General features: G+C 40.4%; 1 protein-coding gene across 1 annotated transcript in view; it reads right to left on the bottom strand.

Annotated features, from left to right (window-relative positions):
* Window positions 1-4,480: 4,480 nt before the first annotated feature.
* MKLN1 (muskelin 1, intracellular mediator containing kelch motifs) overlaps window positions 4,481-18,681 on the bottom strand; it is an 86,309-nt gene continuing 72,108 nt past the window's right edge. The window contains exons 16-19 of the mRNA XM_009998106.1: window positions 17,966-18,105; window positions 15,326-15,428; window positions 6,661-6,715; window positions 4,481-4,908 (exon numbers count right to left, since the gene is read on the bottom strand). Of these exons, the coding sequence (XP_009996408.1) occupies window positions 4,787-4,908; window positions 6,661-6,715; window positions 15,326-15,428; window positions 17,966-18,105 (420 nt within the window). The 3' untranslated portion in view covers window positions 4,481-4,786. The remainder of the gene's footprint in view (window positions 4,909-6,660; window positions 6,716-15,325; window positions 15,429-17,965; window positions 18,106-18,681) is intronic.

Raw genomic sequence — 18,681 nt, 5'->3', positions numbered from 1 at the left:
AATTAGTAGTATTAGTGTAACAGGTACCTGCCACACTCCTGCATTTGAAACAAATAGCATTAAAGTTCATCTTTACAGTGAGAGCAGCAAACAAGTGTTTCTCAGAAGGCTGCTCTGAATTGATCACTCGCTGTCTGTAGCACTCACAAGTACAAGTTTGCACAGCAGGAGAAGAGTGGTGGTACAATTTTGTGGCAAAGAAAACTCCCTTATATGAATTTGCACATCAGGAAAATGATTCAGAAAACAGCTGTTTCACAAAGCCCTACGGAAAACACTCTTCCCAAGTCATTACTTTGCTTTGGAAGGAGTCTCTTCTGGAAGAAGAAACAGCTAAAGAGACCCTGACACTTGCGGCTGCTGATTAAAAAGCCCACAGATGAAGCTCTCACAATCCCTTGCCACCAGCCCCATGTCTCTGCAAAGAGCCTTCCCTCCTGCAAATAGGTGAGTCCAATTAATTTGCTTGCTGACACCTCCATCACAACATTTTCAGGCCACATTATTACAATCAGTGACCAAAAGAGCAATTTAAGCCTGTCCCTGCATCCTTACTCCAGTGCCATCTTCATAAAGTGAAGATTTAGCATGTTCTTTAGGAAAATTCCCAAATTTAATTTCAGTTGCTACTGTACAAGGCAAATGCCTTTAAAAAAAAAAATCTTTACAACTGAGTCTTTCACAGATTTAGGGTTTTTTTTTTTTCAAAATGAGAGCATGATTTTGCTAATTGATCTTCTGGTAGGAACCTGCAGCCTGACTTCTGAGCTATTGTGAACCTGTGTCCACACAGAGCCATCCTGGACAAACTGAACCAAATCCTGAATATTTATTTGCACAACTGCATTATCACTACCTAAACTACACTTAAAAGATTCTGTCCAGAGAAAAGGGCAAACTAAACTTTTCCAAAACAAAGTTCTTCTTCCTCATTAAACTCAGCAAAAGGAAGAGATGCTTAAGAATAAATATGTCACGAATGTTCTCCTTAAAAAAAGCCAGAAGAGTAAAACTACAATTTATTTCAATAACCCCTTTGTATCACACTCCAGGTCTCCCCAGCTTTGATAATGAGTGGGATCCTCAAAAAAAGGGCTAGTAGGTGGCTGTAGTCTCCACATTTTTAACAACATCATTTAAGTAGGTCCTTCTGCCACCTGTCACATGAAAATGTGTTAGGTGACACTGCAATAGAAGTACTTGCTTGAAGAAGACATTTTGGGAGAAAGGACTCTTAAGGACTTCTGCTTTGTGAGGGGTTGTATAAGACAAACATTAAGAAACTTACTCCATTTTGTCTAAATCAAGTGACCAAAAAAATCAAATCTCAGGGGCTTTCTTTCTCTAGGAAACTGTCTCACTTGATAGGAACAATTTTCCATGAAGAATATGTTCGTGTTCTCCAAAGAGAGGACCTAATGAATGTATGAGCAACTGCTCTAAAGGTCAGCATCAATAAAGAACTAAACTCATGAATCTCAAAAGAATTAAAAAGAAAAAACACACCAAAAACTAAATCAGGACTGAAGTCTTGTCTCAAGTTTATCCCAACCCTGAATTCCTGCAGCATTAAAAACATACCAGAACCTTGTAATTTTGGCTTAAAAGACCCCAGTCATTATAAATTACTCCCTCTCTGAAAAGTAATGATGTTTTCTTTTGCAAGACCTTATTACCGAGTTTAACACTTAATTTAGAGATAACAACTGTAGTGCAAAGATTATGCAGTGTTAAATCCATATACAAAGTCATCCTAAAAGGTAAAGGCAAACACAGTTATGTTTGCCTTGCCTAAGCTAAAAAGTGGTCTCTGCTACAGCCTGCAAGCAGTGAGATTCAGAGTTCTCATGTATGGCTTCTAATTTTCTAGCATTGCATGCACTGTGCTGTGAAACATTTTCAGGTGGCTGTTTTCAGATCATCTCTGTTTGTATTTCAGTATTTCTGTAATCCTCCCATCTAACGCTTTCCTGGAATACCACTAGAATCTTTAAAGATCTGCATGTTATTAAATTCAAACTTTCCCTATAACTGTTTGTCAATAATGGGCTTATATGGAAAGGGATTTTATACTTTACTGCTCAGAATTTTGGATTAGTTTTTAAATCAGGTAGTGTAGCATACACCAATGCAAAGAAATCCTTTTAATTTTGATGTCTAAGGACACAGAACCAGGAAAGGCCCTTGGCAAAGCCATAAGAAACCTTCACTTTGGATTAACCTCTGTGGCCACAGGGTGCCTCTGCTGCTCAACAAATACTCCAAAGTTTCTGCTGGTTAATCACCAGCTGTAATCCATAAACTGTACTTGTGCAAGCTGAAATCGATCGGCTCAGGATAAAGGTAGGTCAATATTTTATCATCCTGAAGTGCTCTCATTAGCTGGGGTTGTCAGTCCTGCAGAAGCAATGTTCACCTCGCTCAGATAAATCCTTCATTTACACTACACTACAAAAAAACTGAGCCAGGCTGTCAGGCCTCACATTGCACCCTGACACAGAGTTTTGATTGAATTTCTTTAACACAAATCAAGCCTGACATGACGCACTGCTCACCAGCAACACCACTGACAAAGCTTTTGACTTCCCTAAACTCGTCAGGGCTCCTCAGTTTAGTTGTGTCTTTTGGGTTCAGCCTCACACACAGCCATTCAAGGTGTATGCATAAACCTTTACAAAGAACTTGGATGATTAGAAAAGCTGTCACAAAAAGCAATTAATCACCTGACTGAAGCTGGAGAATACACAGGCAAGTAGTAAGGGAGCACAACAGCACTAAAATTTTAAGTACTAGAGGGATGCAGCATTGTGGCTGGTTGAATTACAAGTGCTCAGTACAGACTTAACAGAAAAATGCCTCAACTGGAATATTCCCCTGATACAGCACTGTTGAGACCTACATTCCTATCATAGTAGCTCTACTTTAGTTAGTTAACAAAGCCTCAGCAAAGGTAGCACATCATAAAGCCTGGCACTGACGTAAAACTTTCCATGTCACTGGAAAAAAAATAATTGCAGTGTTTCAAAGAAACAATTTAATCAGATTTTGTTTACTGCACTGTGCTGAGCAGACTCTTCCACAGACATCTGATTTGCCACCCACTGAAGTGTACAGCATCTAAACAGTCTCAAGTTACAGGTTACTTAAAAACACTATTTGTATAGTCCTCCCTGAAGACCAAGCAAAGCTCAGTCTCTAACATACTGCTCCTTCCAAAGTGATTAAACATTAGGATGAGTTTTTAAATTTATTTCTAATGTATCAGGACTACAAAAGTCACACAAAGAACATGAAAGAGGTAATACAAAGCAATCATAGCAAGCAGACACTCGAGCTCTGAACAAGACACTTCACTAACTCTTTTATTTCAAGAGTTCAAATCATCTTTGCACACACAAGACTTCCATCAAGTTGCACAGGAGTCATGTAGCCACAGTGAGTGTAGCAGTGATATCCTACTGGCATGAACATTTCTGGACATAAAGCTTGGTGGTCTCATAAATATTTATATCTGCCAGTTTTTACTGAACATTCACTGACACCAAACGCGCAAAGTTTCTAATGCTGGGTACACGTGTCCTTCGTTCTACTTCATAGTGCAGCACCAAGCTCTTACCTTATTTCTAAAGAAGGTTTTCAGCAGGGAAGCATATTTTCTATACATATGCATCAGCTTGCTTTCAAAGAGATTTATGCTAAAAAGGCCTCCCTCACATTCAGATGTAGGCCTAAAATGCATTTAAAAGTGAACAAGCTCCACTGCATAGGAAGGACACAAGCTGTTTGGAGCAATCCTCTTTACATTTACACATTGACAAACGCACACAGAAGCATAGGTGCACGGAAACGAAGACAATCTGCTTCAGAAATCCTACACCCAATACAGAGTCAGGTTGCAGAGGTTGGGGGGGTGTGTGTGGTGGAAGACCCAGTTCTGCCAGAGCTCTGCAAGGACCTGCGTGGTTTCTCATCGGAAGAGCACGGCAGTGAAAACAGAAAAAAACCCAGAAAGAGGTCTGTGCAGATCATGACTGCACTCCTCATTGTTCCAGCACTTTCTCTGAGGTTTCCACTCACCTGTCAGGGCCAAGTGGAATACTCCAGAGAATGGAAGATTGCCATTTAGGTATTTAGGTTTAGATGACATATCAGATGCAATTAGACACTAACTGTCAGCCCGTTCTGGGACGATGAGACAGATCATTTGTAACACGTGCTCCCCTTCACATGACAAAACTGCCATTACAAGACTCAAGACACAAACATCACTATGACCTCAATGGGTGCCAGTGTCCTGCTGCCAAGTTATTCAGCTGCTGAGGATGGGGTTGTAGGATAAAGCAATATATCATGATTAGCTACAAATGAGCAAAGAACAACCTCCTCCCCCTGTCTCACGAAACCCAAAATAAAACCCATCTACTTTAATTCCAGACAACCCACAAATCTCAAGTTTCCTCTACAGGCAAAAAAGATCACTGCATGATTGGGTTTTATTTTTTTTTTTCTTCCCCCTCCCCCCCCTTTTCATCTTATGTTTGCCAACTCAAAATCCAAAGTCAGAAAAAATATATATATTTAGTCAGAAGTATGTCAGTTACATTTTATTAACCTACTCCGAGGGAAAAGCTTCAGGGATTCACCATACAAGTATAAAACCCCTTTTGAACACCTGGGGGTTACTATAGAACTTCATCCCAGCAGTCAATCAATGCAGTAAAAAAATTAAAATACTGAAAATGGATGCTTTTCCACTCTTCCTTCCACGTGTCCAGTGATTGCTCCATTACAGTGTGATGAGGTCTACCAGGTTGCCTTTAGGAGGGGTCATGTTGTCTGGAAAGAAGTTGACCAGTGTATCAAACAGCTGAGTTCTCTGCGCATATGTGTGGTCAACATCTGAAAACCCTGGGGGAGAAGAAAAGGGGAAAACAAAGTCAATGCTTACTACCTGAAATGCTCAGTTGAGCTATGGAACACGCCAGTTGTCCTTTTGGGATGGATGTTAACTATTTGCTGCTTCTGCCTCAACTAACTAACCAGGCTGCCAGCTCCCCATCCCACTAATACGTGCATAAACGCATAGAGATCACATCACCCCAAGCCAACACTGCAATCAAAATGTCTTAAAAAGTAAGAAGCAAAAGGCTGTCAAGCTTGCTGACAGTCCTCAAGAAATGGGGGAAGCCAGAGTCCTCAGGGGACTGCTCTGATGTCCTAGAAAACAAAATCTGTGTAGCTATTTTTATTTGGTGCCTCATTTCTTCTGTCCTCAGGCTTTCCTCATTACCTTCACTACTTACTGTCTTAACCAGAACTGGTACTTTTATTGCCTGCAGTTTTTCATGAGACAAGCTCTGCTGATGGTAGGAGTCCCTAGTCAAGAGTTGCTACTTAATCACTGGACTTGCACCAAGGGCTCAGGCTGCATCTTGGCACAAGGGTGCTTTGCCAACTAGTTTTGTAAAGTGCTACCTTCCAACAGGGGAGGGTTTACTCTGCAGCAGAAGAATTGTTTACCGAAATACTCATACTTAAAGCATCAACAGCAAGAACAATAGAGCAACATACAACCATTTCCTCTGCTTTGTATTACTTCAATCATTGGTATCTCAAAGGAATGTTTTTAATCCAGTGAACTCACTCTTCAGTTAATCAAAGTCAACCAAGTTAATAAATCAAGGAGGACTTGGGTTTTTTTGTTTTCTTTTAGAAGCAACACTTAATGTATGTATCCTCCTATTTGTAAAGCCAATCACCAAATAAAGTATAGTGTAAAGAACTAATTCAACATTTAGAACATTTAAAACTGGGGGGGGGAAAGCCTTTCTGAAATTGGTTTTTCTTTCTTTAAAAAACTCATCTTTCAGCATCAACTACAGAAGGTCTTCCAAACCACATAGCGCAGCCGAGCCTGCTCATCCAGCCAGGCATAGCTCAGGGGGCTTTTTCCTTCCCTCAGAGTTCCTCAGACTGGGATTTATGCATTCATCAAAAACAGAAGTCATCCAGGCTCCTAGCAAGAGCTCAGCAACTTGAGGACAACACATTATGACAAGAATGCAATTTATACCTACAGCCTTCCCGTACCTTACCCAGGAGTAATCTCTCAACTGTTTGAAAGAGTTAACTGGACACAACAGTGAAACAAGTTACAGCTTTGGCTCAGACCTCCAGTTTTCCATCCCTACATGCCACTGTTTTCTTCACTTTTGACATTCTGCCCAAAGAACTAGTTTTGTAAAGAACAGAGCGAACCAAACCACTCCAGGAATTGCAGTTATCACAGCAAACAGAGCTGTAGCCATGCTGTGAGATTCCAAAGTGACATGACAGGAGGTGCTTTATTCTGACCAAAGCTTCTATTTATTTGGGTAACGGTGAAGCATCAGATGTAATAAGAGACAGAAAATTATCCCAGGAGACATGGGTTTAAAACCACTGGTGACAGATGTTTTAAATATGGGCTTGAAGCATTGGACACTGGTCATTACAAATACTCTCTCAAATGTCTATGCAGTGACACTTCGCATATTCAAACCAAGAAGGGCCTACAATATTTATGTGAACTATGACATTTGATATAAATAACAGTAGAAACTAAAAGAAATTGACAGAGGGAATAGACTTAGTATAATTCTTCTGATACACAATACTTACCAAGAGTGGTGAAATCTGAGCCAGACTTAAATAATGCTGAGGCAAGAAGCTGAAACTGCAGAAGAGGTGGGGGGACAAGGAAGAAGGAAAGAAAAAACAAGTGTTATTAGCTGCACGGGGAAAACTCCAAAATACTCATAGAAGTGCAAGTGGCCTTAGAGTTGCTGTTTTCTTTGCACAACCTTTAGAACTACTGTGCCACACATGAACAACAGCAGCAGACACTTCCATTTCAACAATACAATTTGTCACCTTGGCTAAGCAAGTTTGATGTTTCCTAGAATTAGAGTAGCATTAATGGAACGAAAGATACTTGACTGGTAACCCTAAAACCTAATTTTTTATACACTTTTCTTGCAGATATCTGGCAGCTACCACAGAAGGTAGAGACTCTTCCACACAACAGTATTGTCAGGGATGAGCATGGTACAGCCTCAGTGAGAAAGGATTAGATGGCACAAAAACAGGGTAACTGCTACAGTGCAGCATGATCTTCTAGAACACAGAGAAAGCTTTCAATGGCAGCATTTCTGAGTTGGCAGAGAAGCTCATACCACAAGTTTAAGGCCATGTCTTTTTAAATTAAAAAAAAACAACCAACACAACACAAACCCCAAAACACTCTCCTTGGGAACATCAGAAAAAAATATTAACATTTTAAGTAGTACATTAGTGGTTTTATTCTCCTTTAATGTCTTACTTCTAAGACAGTGAAAACAGTACCTTCCTCTACCAGCAGCTACTGTTTTCAGCTACCCATGCTGTAGTAAAGTAAAAAAAGCTGTCATGTTTCCTTAAAGAATTAACCAATCCCTAAAAGGCCTGTAATCTTTTGTCACTTGTGTGTCTTTATAGCACACACACCCAAGGAAAGAAGGGGGGGGTGGGGGAAGGGAAGTATGTATGTTCAGGGAAGGAGTAGGTAGAACAGTCAAGAACTGTATATCCAATTTAACTTCCATTTCAAGGAAAAACTGGGAAGACAACATTTGAAGGCATCTAACAGTAGGGAAGGTGACAAGTAGCAGCCAATGTGGATTTGGCAACAACAAGCTGTATCACAGTAATTTGATTTCTTATACAACAGGGCAGCAAGCCCTAGGATGGGACATGGCAATAGACTTTGTCCATTCTGACTTTCACAGGACTTGTGATGCTTTTCTGTGATATTTAAAGGAAATCATTGAGGCTAAATTAAGCTAACAGGAAGTGGCAAATAGGTCAAGTAACTTTACTGTGGGTAGCCATCAATGGTTTGACATCAAAATGGAGCCATGAATCAGAAGAGATTCATCTGTGCCCCAGGGTTGGCTTCTTTCTGGGTTTTCAGTGATAACCTGCTTGACAGTGAAGGACACATCCACTGAGCCCACAGACCGGACACCATGCTCAGACAAGCTGCCAGCATGGTAGCAGACATGCTCCAGACTGCTTCCACTTCATCTGGCTTATAAAGATGGATCACAGTGCAATTCACTAGGGCCAAGTTCAAATCAAGATAAAGAGGAAAAAATCAGCGATACAAAACAGATCGAGGTACTTAGGCTTTGTGACATTGCATTTAGGAGTTATAATAGGTCAGTATCATCCTACTGCAAAAATGAATAAAGCCTAGAAAATGCATGAAAAGGAGTGGGATCTTCAAGTAAATAAAGTCCTCTTGCTCTTACCAAGGCTTGTAAGTCACATCTACAATCACAGAATCATTTTGGTTGGAAAAGACCTTTAAGATCCTCAAGTCCAACTATTAACCCACCACTGCCACCACTAAACCATGTCCCTCAGCACCACATCGAAACAGCTTTTAAATGCCTCCAAGGATCCTGACAGTGCCACTTCCCTGGACAGCCTGTTCAACCATTTTGGTAAATAAATTCTTTCGTAATAACCAATCTAATCCTCTGCTGGCACAATTTAAGGCCATTTCCTCTTGTTTATCACTTGAAACCTGGGAGAAGAGACGAACACTCACCTCGCTATAATCTCCTTTCAGGATGCAACCACTTTTGGATGCCCTGTATCAATTAGCAACAGATGAAAAAGCACTAGAAAAAAATCAAGTGGTCTGAAAATCAAGATCTATAAAGAAAGTTCAAAGGAGTCAGGGTTGCAACAACTCCATATAATAACCAAGGATGAAAAAGTCACAAATGTTAAGGCCACTACAAAAAGGTAAAACTACAACTAAGTGCAAGAAGCCACACATGCTTAAGCAAGATCAATTTCAACATGAGATCAAGAAGAAAAATAAGGACTATAGAGTGCCGGAATAAATTTGCAGTCTTCTGGGGAGGTCATAATGGGAAACGAGCACTGGAGATATTTAAGAAGAGATTAGAAAGATATAGGATTGACAGACTACACAACAGGGGGAAGAGGTTGATTAAGTACCCTCTTGAGTAAGAGGTCTGGTTGCATGAAATCAAAAGGGACTCAAATGCAACACATGTATTTCACAGCTAGTTGACTTCTAAGAGGTGCTTGGCTCCAAATCAGCAACGTACTTAAACAGATGCCCAGCATAAACAGCTCCAAAAGTTCCAATAAAATGGGTGGCTAATCTGTGCTGCTTCTGATAGCGAGTGCCATGTCCTGGCCTTCTTCCCCTCACACACAATTGCCTTACAGGCCTGCTGCCAACTTCCTGGTGGCACATGAAGCCAGATAGGCTGGGACAAAGCAGATGCCACACGCTTTGAGGAGTTTCCCTGTCTTTCCCCAGCAATGCCAGCAGCCCTCCTGCTTCAGGCAGGGTCTCAGAATGCTCAACTAAGACCACAGAAGCAGGGTCCAGCTAGTAACTTGCTGAGCTGAGATAAAAAAATCCATTGAAAAGACCTGCCAAGTATTTTCACCTCATCTGCACTAGGTGTGATGGATTTTCATGGCTATGTGAAAATTTTTTCCACTTTTGTGGGGAAGGAGTATCTTGTCTCCTTCCTTGATGACTGCACTGATCACTGCACTTCAGCTGATTTTGAGGTTTGTTGTTTTCAAATTACACACTGTTCACAGCAAATACCCAATATGTTTTCTTCATGAAGTTCAAACTCTGCTCTCAAGAAGGAACTGATTTCTTCATCAGTTTTTCTATCATAATAATTGTTACCATAACAGACAGCACTTCAAGTTCTGATTAATTCTGGGTCCCCTACTTGAAACTACCAGAATCTAATTTTTCAGAATACATAGTATTATGCAACAGCTTCTGAATTCACTTGCAGCCAGAAGAGCAAAGCCCCAAAGGCAAATCAAACCTCAGATCTTTCCCATCAGGCACCAGAATGGAAGACACAATTAATGACCATCTAGAAAAAACAATTTGCTTAACGTCACATAGCAACTCTGTTACAGAGGCAGGACCAGAATCAATTATCCAGCAGAAGCACCCAACTGCTTTAATCACATCACCACCCATTTTCTTCTGCCAATCCCTCTGGCTCCCTAGGTTCTTCCATTCCAAATTAAGCCTCTATTCAAAATACAGCAGTTCTCTTCATTATACAATTAACTTCTCCCTCCTGGAGATCGAACACAACTTCTGAAGGGAGGCAGGGGTTCCTTAGAGATAAATGTATCTGCTTAACTCATATAACACTGTATTAGTCATATATCTGGCTTATTAGTTATATTATAGAATCACAGGGGTTGGAAGGGACTTCTGAAGATCGAGTCCAATTCCCCTGTTGCAGCAGGAACACCTAGGACAGATCACATAGGAATGTATCCAGATAGGTCTTTAAAGTCTCCAGAAAAGGAGACTCCACAGCCCCTCTGGGCAGCCTGTTCCAGTGCTCCATCACCCTCACAAAAAAAAAAAAAAAAAAAAAAAAAAAAAAAAAAAAAAAAAGCTTTTCCTCATGTTGAGGTGGAACTTCCTGGGTTCTAACTTGGTCCCGTTTTACCTTGTCCTACTACAGGGCACCACGGAAAAGAGACTGGCCCATCTTGACATCCAAACTTCAGATATTTAGACATCAATAAGGTCTTCGTCTTCTCAACACTAAAGAGCCCCAGCTCTCTTAGCCTTTCCTCATATGACAGATGTTCCAGGCCCTCAATTACCTTTGTAGCTCTTCATTGGACTCTTTCCAGCATATCCCTATTGGACTCTTTCCAGCATATCCCTATCCCTCTTGAACTGGGAAGCCCAGAACCAGACACAATACTCCAGCTATGGACTCACTAGGGCAGAGCAGAAAGAGAGGAGAACGTCCTTTGACCTGCTGGCCACATATAAGCTTAACTAATACCATCAACCACATTCAGACAAAAGGCTAAATTAAGGCCACATGGGTAATGTTAATTCTGCCATTTTCCTAATTAAGACCTTCATGCTTCCAACATTACTGATCTTTTATCAATTGTGTGTCCTTCATCTAGGCTCCTACCCTCAGCATAAAAGCAACTCAGTCATGTGGCAACCCATGCAAGTTTTAGTGCATGAGTCTGCTTGTTGCACCAACAAGTGGTTAACGCTAAGGGGGAAATGAGCAATTCCTGTTTAGGATCCCCAGCAGGTTGCATGAATCAGACATCGTTCCTCCTCCGTAGCGTCTGCACTCCAAGCACTCAGCTCACAGCATAAAACACTTTCTCAGCTTTGACCAGTTCAGCTGGGATGGCACCTCGCAGTGTAGTGTCAAAGCAGAAATGAAACTCAAATTCTTTGAGGACGGAGCCGGCACTAGCTGAAGTTGAGAAGGCTGAACGTTGCTTTTGTAAAGCCTTCCTGGCTCCACAGCCCCTGCTCCTGCAGCACTCAGACTCTGAGGCTTTACAAAGAATCACAGCAGGACATGAAGAAGAGAAGCATGCTTTTCTTAGTATGCTCCTAGAACTATTTTTTCCCATTTGGGCTTCAATTTTCCCAGAAATATCAGTCTAATGTAGACTGAAACAATACTTTTGGGCCCTGCTGGCTTTATCTGGCAAACTATTAAAGACAAGGTCTTAAAGAATGGAAAGTATGAAGCAGCCTCGAACACAGGCCTCCAGCCTTGGTCTAGAAGCTAGTCAGGCCTCAAATTGGCCTCCAGGTCCTTGCTTCTTCTCTTACCATGCTCCAAGAAAAACATACTGCTAGTTTTACTTGCACTTAGTTCTACAGCGATCATGCGATTGAGCTTCATCACTTAATTGAATCTCAATCTCAATGTACAAAATCATCTTACCCTCCTTTACTTGGGCAGCACTTGCAATTTTCTTTGTCATCTTGATTTTTTCTATAGCCCACTGCTCAAAGAACACCTTTACTCTTGAATGTGATCTACTGATGTTTCTGTGCTTTAAGAGCAGCTGCTTTTTCCTTGACATAAGTACAAAACTGGGATTTAAGTTTTATTTTCTATTTTGACCATCCTTTTATCATTAAAAGCCTGTACTTCCAAGCTACCACCAAATGCACGACTGTCTGTGTGACAAAGAACAGCCGTATCACCAGAAATTTTTACGCCAAATGTCAGCTTTTTATAGAAAAATCTCTCCATGAACTAGAATTAATGGACAAACACCCATGTGCTCTGCAAATCTACCTCCCTTTATATACAGTGTCAGAGCTATTAATCCATAGCCAGTAAAATAAGATTCACTGATCTGAAAACCCTGAACTGAAGAATCACAGAGAATTGGACCTGCATTTGTGGGCAACAGCAGCGACAGGGCTGACAGACTGTGGCTACTAAAACAAGCACCCATGCAATAGCTGTTACTTGCAGCCATGCACTTCAATTTAGAATAATATTTAAAAAAAAGAAACAAAACTATAATCCTATTAACATCCCTAAAATTCACAACGAAGGAATGAAAATCTGGGGGTATGTTCTGACTGTCAATCATTCCTGCTACTTTAAACAAAATTGGTTACTAACGACAAAGTGGGTTTCAAGAACAGTCTGTTTATTTTCTTTGGCACGCAACTCAAAACAGCTGAAGAAACTTGCCTAACAAAGTTAGAAGAAATTACTTCTATTATAAAGTAAGAAAGCCTTGCCTCAAACTCAAATTCTGCATGTAGTATTATAGAACATTATCCATATCTCAACCTACAAAGTATCAAACCATACAGACGAGTCTCTAAGAGAACTGTAGCACAAAGTTGTGACAAACGTGGTCAGCTTGGTCATTCCCAAATTTAACAGTTGCCTTGGAGAGAGGGAACACAACAGGGAAAAACCAATTCCCTTAAGATTTGCCACACTAAGAAGCCTTACAATGTTCAACAGCTGTAGCCAGCACAGATAAAGCCAATCAGATATACAGCCTTTGATATTAAGAAGATCTCGGCCACAAATAAAGACAGAGTATGTAGGTGCCCGGGCTTAGACACACAATCAAACTGGTGCTTGAAATTTGATATGGGATCCAAAAAGCCTGCGTCAGTTCTTTGGAAAGCACAAGCGCTATTTGAAGATGTAATGCCAGAGCAAAAGCCAACTCCATGTGATAACCGGAAGGTGAATTGACGTCAACTGGAAATACACCCAGTTAGTACCAGTGCAGTAGCTGGCTTTATGCCACATACCTGGCAGATCTGTTCCATTGTAAGAAGCTTTGGAAGTTAAAGCTTTTTGACTATCAACATTTCGAAAAAATAAAAACAACAGCAACAAAAAACCACTAGCAACCAAAACTCAAATAAAAAACCACCCAGAATTTGTTAAATGATTTTAGGAAACCATTGGCATGGCAGCTTTATTTCTGCTGAATGGTATGCATTGATCTGACAGACGGAAGCCATTGAGTTTTGTTCAGATCAGGCATTAGGCTGAAGAGAAAGGATTCACAATATATTCAGTCAGCTGGATTGAGCTATCTAAGCTCATACACTACATGATTAATGTGCAGAACACCAGCATGCTCCATGAAAAGATATATTTAAACAAAAATTATGCTATTTCTACCTTGTATGATAAAGCAACTTTCCTCCAAAATCTCAGAGAAGCTCATGCAGTCAGTTAAATTCTTCAATCTTAAAAGGTGGTTAAATACTACACACAGAACTAGGAAAACCAAATGTAGGATATCAAAGTATTTTCTAAACCAGACATGCACAATGTGTAGCCTTTATGGTGGCTCCTTTGGTCTGCTGGTGACAGCATGCAGAATGATTTAATAGGAGAGGAGCTTGCTGAGCACATCACAAATCTTTTCTGTCCAGGCAATGAAAAGTCGCAGCCAGCCACAAGCTGCAACATCTCTTAAGGAGTAACTGGCCAAAGAAACATGGCCTTCTCGGGCAGGATGGGGCTACAAGTATGACATGGAGAAAGAGGGAGGTGGGAGAACACAGGACATGGTCTTATAGTGGTTGGAAGGGAGAAGAAGGTTAGGAGGGAAGCATCAGAATGGCTTTTTATGTTGTTACAGGTTCAAATAGGAAGAGGAAAGTGTTACCACACTGGGAAGATGGGGCATAATTGGGCTGAGCCCCTTTGAAGCATGCTGCACAGGGAAAAAAATATCTCCTTTTCTACCTGAAGAAAAGCAGAATTATCTGTTATTTCTATGCTAGAAACTGCTAGAAAGGATGTGAAACTACTTGATATGGGGCAATTTAAATGATAAATCGTCTAAGACAGAACTTACAGGCAGAACGCTTAAATATTTTCTGGTATCAGATTTTTATAAAGGCAAACCAGAAATTGTGACAAATGTGATCAGTTCCAAGGTCCTGATAAAAGTAAATGCATTTTTCCTTAATTTTTGACTCTACAATTCTATACTATGCATATGCAAGAAGTGTGTTCTCCCCCAAAAGACTTCAGTGCCTTTAGAATGATCTTTTCTTTATCTGAAGTAACAGGCTAAAACCAACAGCTTAAGTGATTTAATCCAGAGACTCAGCATGGAATAACAGTGCCCATTCTCCTCCTGCAGTTTCATAAAAGGAGCTGTCAAATCAATTCCAAAGTCACTAATGCAAGAAGAGGATAAAAAACAATGTCTCCTCCTTCCTCATCTATCTGTTAAGGAGCTGCATATGCTTGTACATCCAGCGAGCTGCCCCACGTTCTACGTGAAAATTAATGGGAGAATCAAATCAACCACCTTATCTGACACTTTTCACTATTTCTTTAATCCTTTTTGTAAAGTGACATGTACTGTGGTAATGGAATCAAAACAGGGAATGGGGACAACTTCTTGGAACATAAATAAAAAGAACATGCCTACCGGATAATAGTCAAAAGGCAGAGGCAGTAAGAGTTTAAGGTTAGCAAGCAATGTATATACACAGTCTACCTCCAGAAAAAACTTAGCACATACAGAAAAATCTTTCCCCCTCCCCCAAGAGCTATTTAATATTGACAAGCCAAAATGCAGGGTGAATAAGTCACTTTCTACCATACAGCCAACTACAGACTCATGACATTTCAGAGAGTTTACATTTCAATTAAAGCTCCCAAAATACACACCAGTACACTGGAATTAAAACAAAGGCCTAGTCTTCACTATTATGAGTATAAAAGCTACTTTATCTGGAACTGCAGTTGTAAAATTACTGTTTCTAAAGCAGTATGATCTTTAGTGCAGAGAAATATGAGATCCAGCAAAATGTCATGCACCTGTAGAGATCTCCCAAACTGAGTAACAAGGTTTAAGAGGGTTAAAGCCTCCATGTGAGAACAGTTTATTTTATTATAAGACAAAGATCGTTCATCACTACCTCTTTTGTCTCCTCGGGGTCTGAGTGATCCACAGTTACATACAAATCATTCTGCAGGTACTTCAGTGCACTAAGAGGGTCATTCTGAGCCTTTTCTTCAAACCTGCAAAAGACAACACAGAAAACATGAGCACAACCACTTCCTTGAGGACTAAGTACTATTTCTAGAAAGAGCAAAACCTATCAAATGTAACTTTCAGCCAAATATTTCCAAATAAAACAATGTTAATGGCAGCTCAGCCTCATATTTGCCAAAGTACATGCTTTTAAGCCAGACTGAAACACGTTGGGGTGTTTTTCAGGCGTGTATGGGAGTTACAAGGGCAAAGTATAACGCTCTTAACTAAAAATGTTCAAAGGCAGCAGGCTCTTAACTCATGCATATAAAACATTTAGCAGAGTTTGTTTTCCACAAATAAAGTAAGGTATGAACAGCACCTCAAGTGAGGAGCACAGTTCAGATACAGACAAGCCTTGAGAACTCCAGCCTCAGGGATATTTACATTCCTGACTGTGCAGAAATGTAACTGGAAATATGGGAGTTTCTGCCAGACACCACATTATGGGGCTGAAAATCCCTCAGATTCAATTAATATCCTTAATATCCTACCTTTGGCAAGGTATGTAAAAACCTGTGCACCACTACCATTATTTTCTCATTTTCTTTTAATGAAACGAAACTAACTTCTGAAGAAGTTAATATAAAAATTATTCTGGACTCAGCATCCCCAGTGAGCAGAGCTACTTTCCTGCAGCACTTAGTTGGGTGCATAAGCCTAGAACAGATCAAGTTTAAAATTTTTTTGCCCAATCACCTCTCCACTCAGTGCAGCATTGCACTCTACCAGCTTCTGAATCACCAATATACAATACTAAGCCTTCCCATGAAACCAGCTCAGACAATTCTGCATTCCAAAGGTGAGTACCCTAAAAGCCATGTTCTCAGTTACTTAACAACCTTGTATTAACTGCCTTATAGGAATGCTAGGTATTTTATTCACTATATATTTTGGTTATCTTTAGCAGGGCATAGCTTGGCAAATGGAAAGAAGTCACACCGAGTAGATTTAATCATATTGATTTATTTATTTGAGCCATCTACTTGGCTATTTATACTGCAGTGGACACCCCTAGCCTGAATTTTGAAATTGCCTAAAGATACAAGTCATTTAGCCAGTTCATGGAGCACAAAGACTATGTCTGTTACCTGCTGTAAACAACACTTTGATAATTGAGCATGATTTCTTCCAAACAGTAACACATTTTTCTTAGATAATATTGCAATGGTCCAGAGAGCTGAGTTATCTTACACAAGTGGAACCATTGACACTTGGTTCTTCCATGCCTGGCCAGCTTGGCTCCACTATAGCTGACTGTCACTAAACAAGTTAATAGGGCAAATAGGACTCCAGCTGCTGCAGTGGATGATGCAAGTCAAATACATGTTCTGATACCTAGAACTTGAGGGAGTGCAGATAATGGACAGCCAAGTAACTGCAACAGTTCAGCTCCAGCCCTGAGAGGCACATGAACTCCTGCCAAGCACCCATCCTACCAGTCCGTGGCTGGTCATGTTTGCTTCTTTCATGTGGACCCCAATAAATGGGAGCATGATGCATAAAACCCAAATTTCTGCCAGACAATATGCAGTAACATTTCTTCTGACTGCAATTTAAGCATGTAAAAACAAGCAAAACAGAGCTGCCTCTGGAGGCTGGAGGCTGCATTTGCATACAACTTCACAAGGCCTTAATAAACCTCCCAGATTAGTGGGAAAGACCTTTATTCATTCCTGTAGGTACCTATTGCGTGGCTAACCTGCAAAAGGTTTCATCCTGCCACAGTGATCGTGAGCTGAGAACAGCAATTTGCTTGTTGCCTCAGAAGTAAAAACCCATCAGTAAAAACGGACCTCCAACTCTTGGCAGAACCTGATAACAGAGTATTCTCACCAAGAACACAAGAGTTATTTATTGGATTGAAATAATTTGCTGGGTCTTGAAAGGCTGTCTCACCACTGCAATTTCTTGCCTAAGGTGACACCATACGCTTGATTTTGAAAAGCTGATGCCCTAAATAGCAAATAAAAGGCAACTCTGAAACACCCAGAGTGCAAAGAATCATCAGTGTGGCTGAATTCTGCAAAAGTGAGATCTTTGAAGTGCTTCTGAATGAGAAATTCTGATGACCTCACCACAGCTGAGTCTCAGATGTGCAAAGGCATCCAGCCCCCAGACGTCATCAGCATCCTTGCGAGCTGTTACTACCTCCTAGCACAGTGTTTTAGAAACATACTCCATTTCTTTGGGAGGTGACACTACTGAAACACATTGGTGAGCAGCAGAGTGAAAAGGGAATCTAAACATTCCCCACGGCTCCTTGTGCCAGATTTTTCCAGTTTTAGAATAACTTGGTAAGACCAGAGTGAAGTTAATGTTGTCATTTAGCCCTGCCCCACTGCTTTTCATTCTTTAAATATTTTTTTAAAAATTAAAAATAATCAAGAAAACCTGTAGACCATCATATAAACAAAGCAAAGTGAAACATCCCAGAACACTTTGAATGATCTTCAAGTTTTAGTTTTGTTTGTTTTTTTAATACACACATTGGAAAAGATAATTGTGAACATTTTTTCTGTACCTGTGCTTTCTTATGAGGTATTTGCAGTGTCTTAACAGGTATTCTTTTGAAGGTCGACAGAGCTTCAGAGACCAGAAATCATCTAATCTCATCTTTGGAGAGCAGGACTTGCCAGGATTCCCTCCAAACAAGTAATGAACCTAAGCAAATGAGAGTCAGATCACAAAGTTGGTTGTTTGTGTACATGCATTCAACACAGACTATTTACTATGTCAGCATCTTTGGAGAGGTTTATTCTTGAGAGAGAAAGCTCTGCTTTTTAGACAAGCTGCTCCAGCTTGTTATTAGCCTTACTTTGTCCCCTAGGAGATGAAGAAAGTTCCCTTAAACTGCTTACATTTTAAGATTAAAAAAAAGCTGCACAGTTACAACTACCCTCTAGCAGTTTTCCAAGATACTTACAAACAGACAACCACAAACCATGTAGTCCCTCTTTCTTTAGGAAAGCCTGAGCAAGATAAATTCTTACACACAAGATATGAACAGAAAAGAAGTACTGGAGCCAACTCTTTTTTGTCCTGTTCAAAATACTTGATGCAAACAATACTGAAACTGATGGATTACCAACCTCTTCTCCAATCTTGTCTTCAAAGACTCCAAATTCTCATTGTCATGAGAGGCTAATTTAAGGAATCTGTATTAAGCCCTTCTCTAATGTGGGATGAGCAGATTATACCCATATAACTGTGAGAGGACTCCAGCAGTCACACATTTTC

This window comes from Chaetura pelagica, unplaced genomic scaffold, assembly GCF_000747805.2.
Source record: "Chaetura pelagica isolate M959 unplaced genomic scaffold, ChaPel_1.0 scaffold224, whole genome shotgun sequence".
Classification (NCBI taxonomy): Eukaryota; Metazoa; Chordata; class Aves; order Apodiformes; family Apodidae; genus Chaetura; species Chaetura pelagica.
The sequence above is the reverse complement of the archived record's forward strand: the minus strand, read 5'-3'. Positions and strand labels throughout refer to the sequence as shown.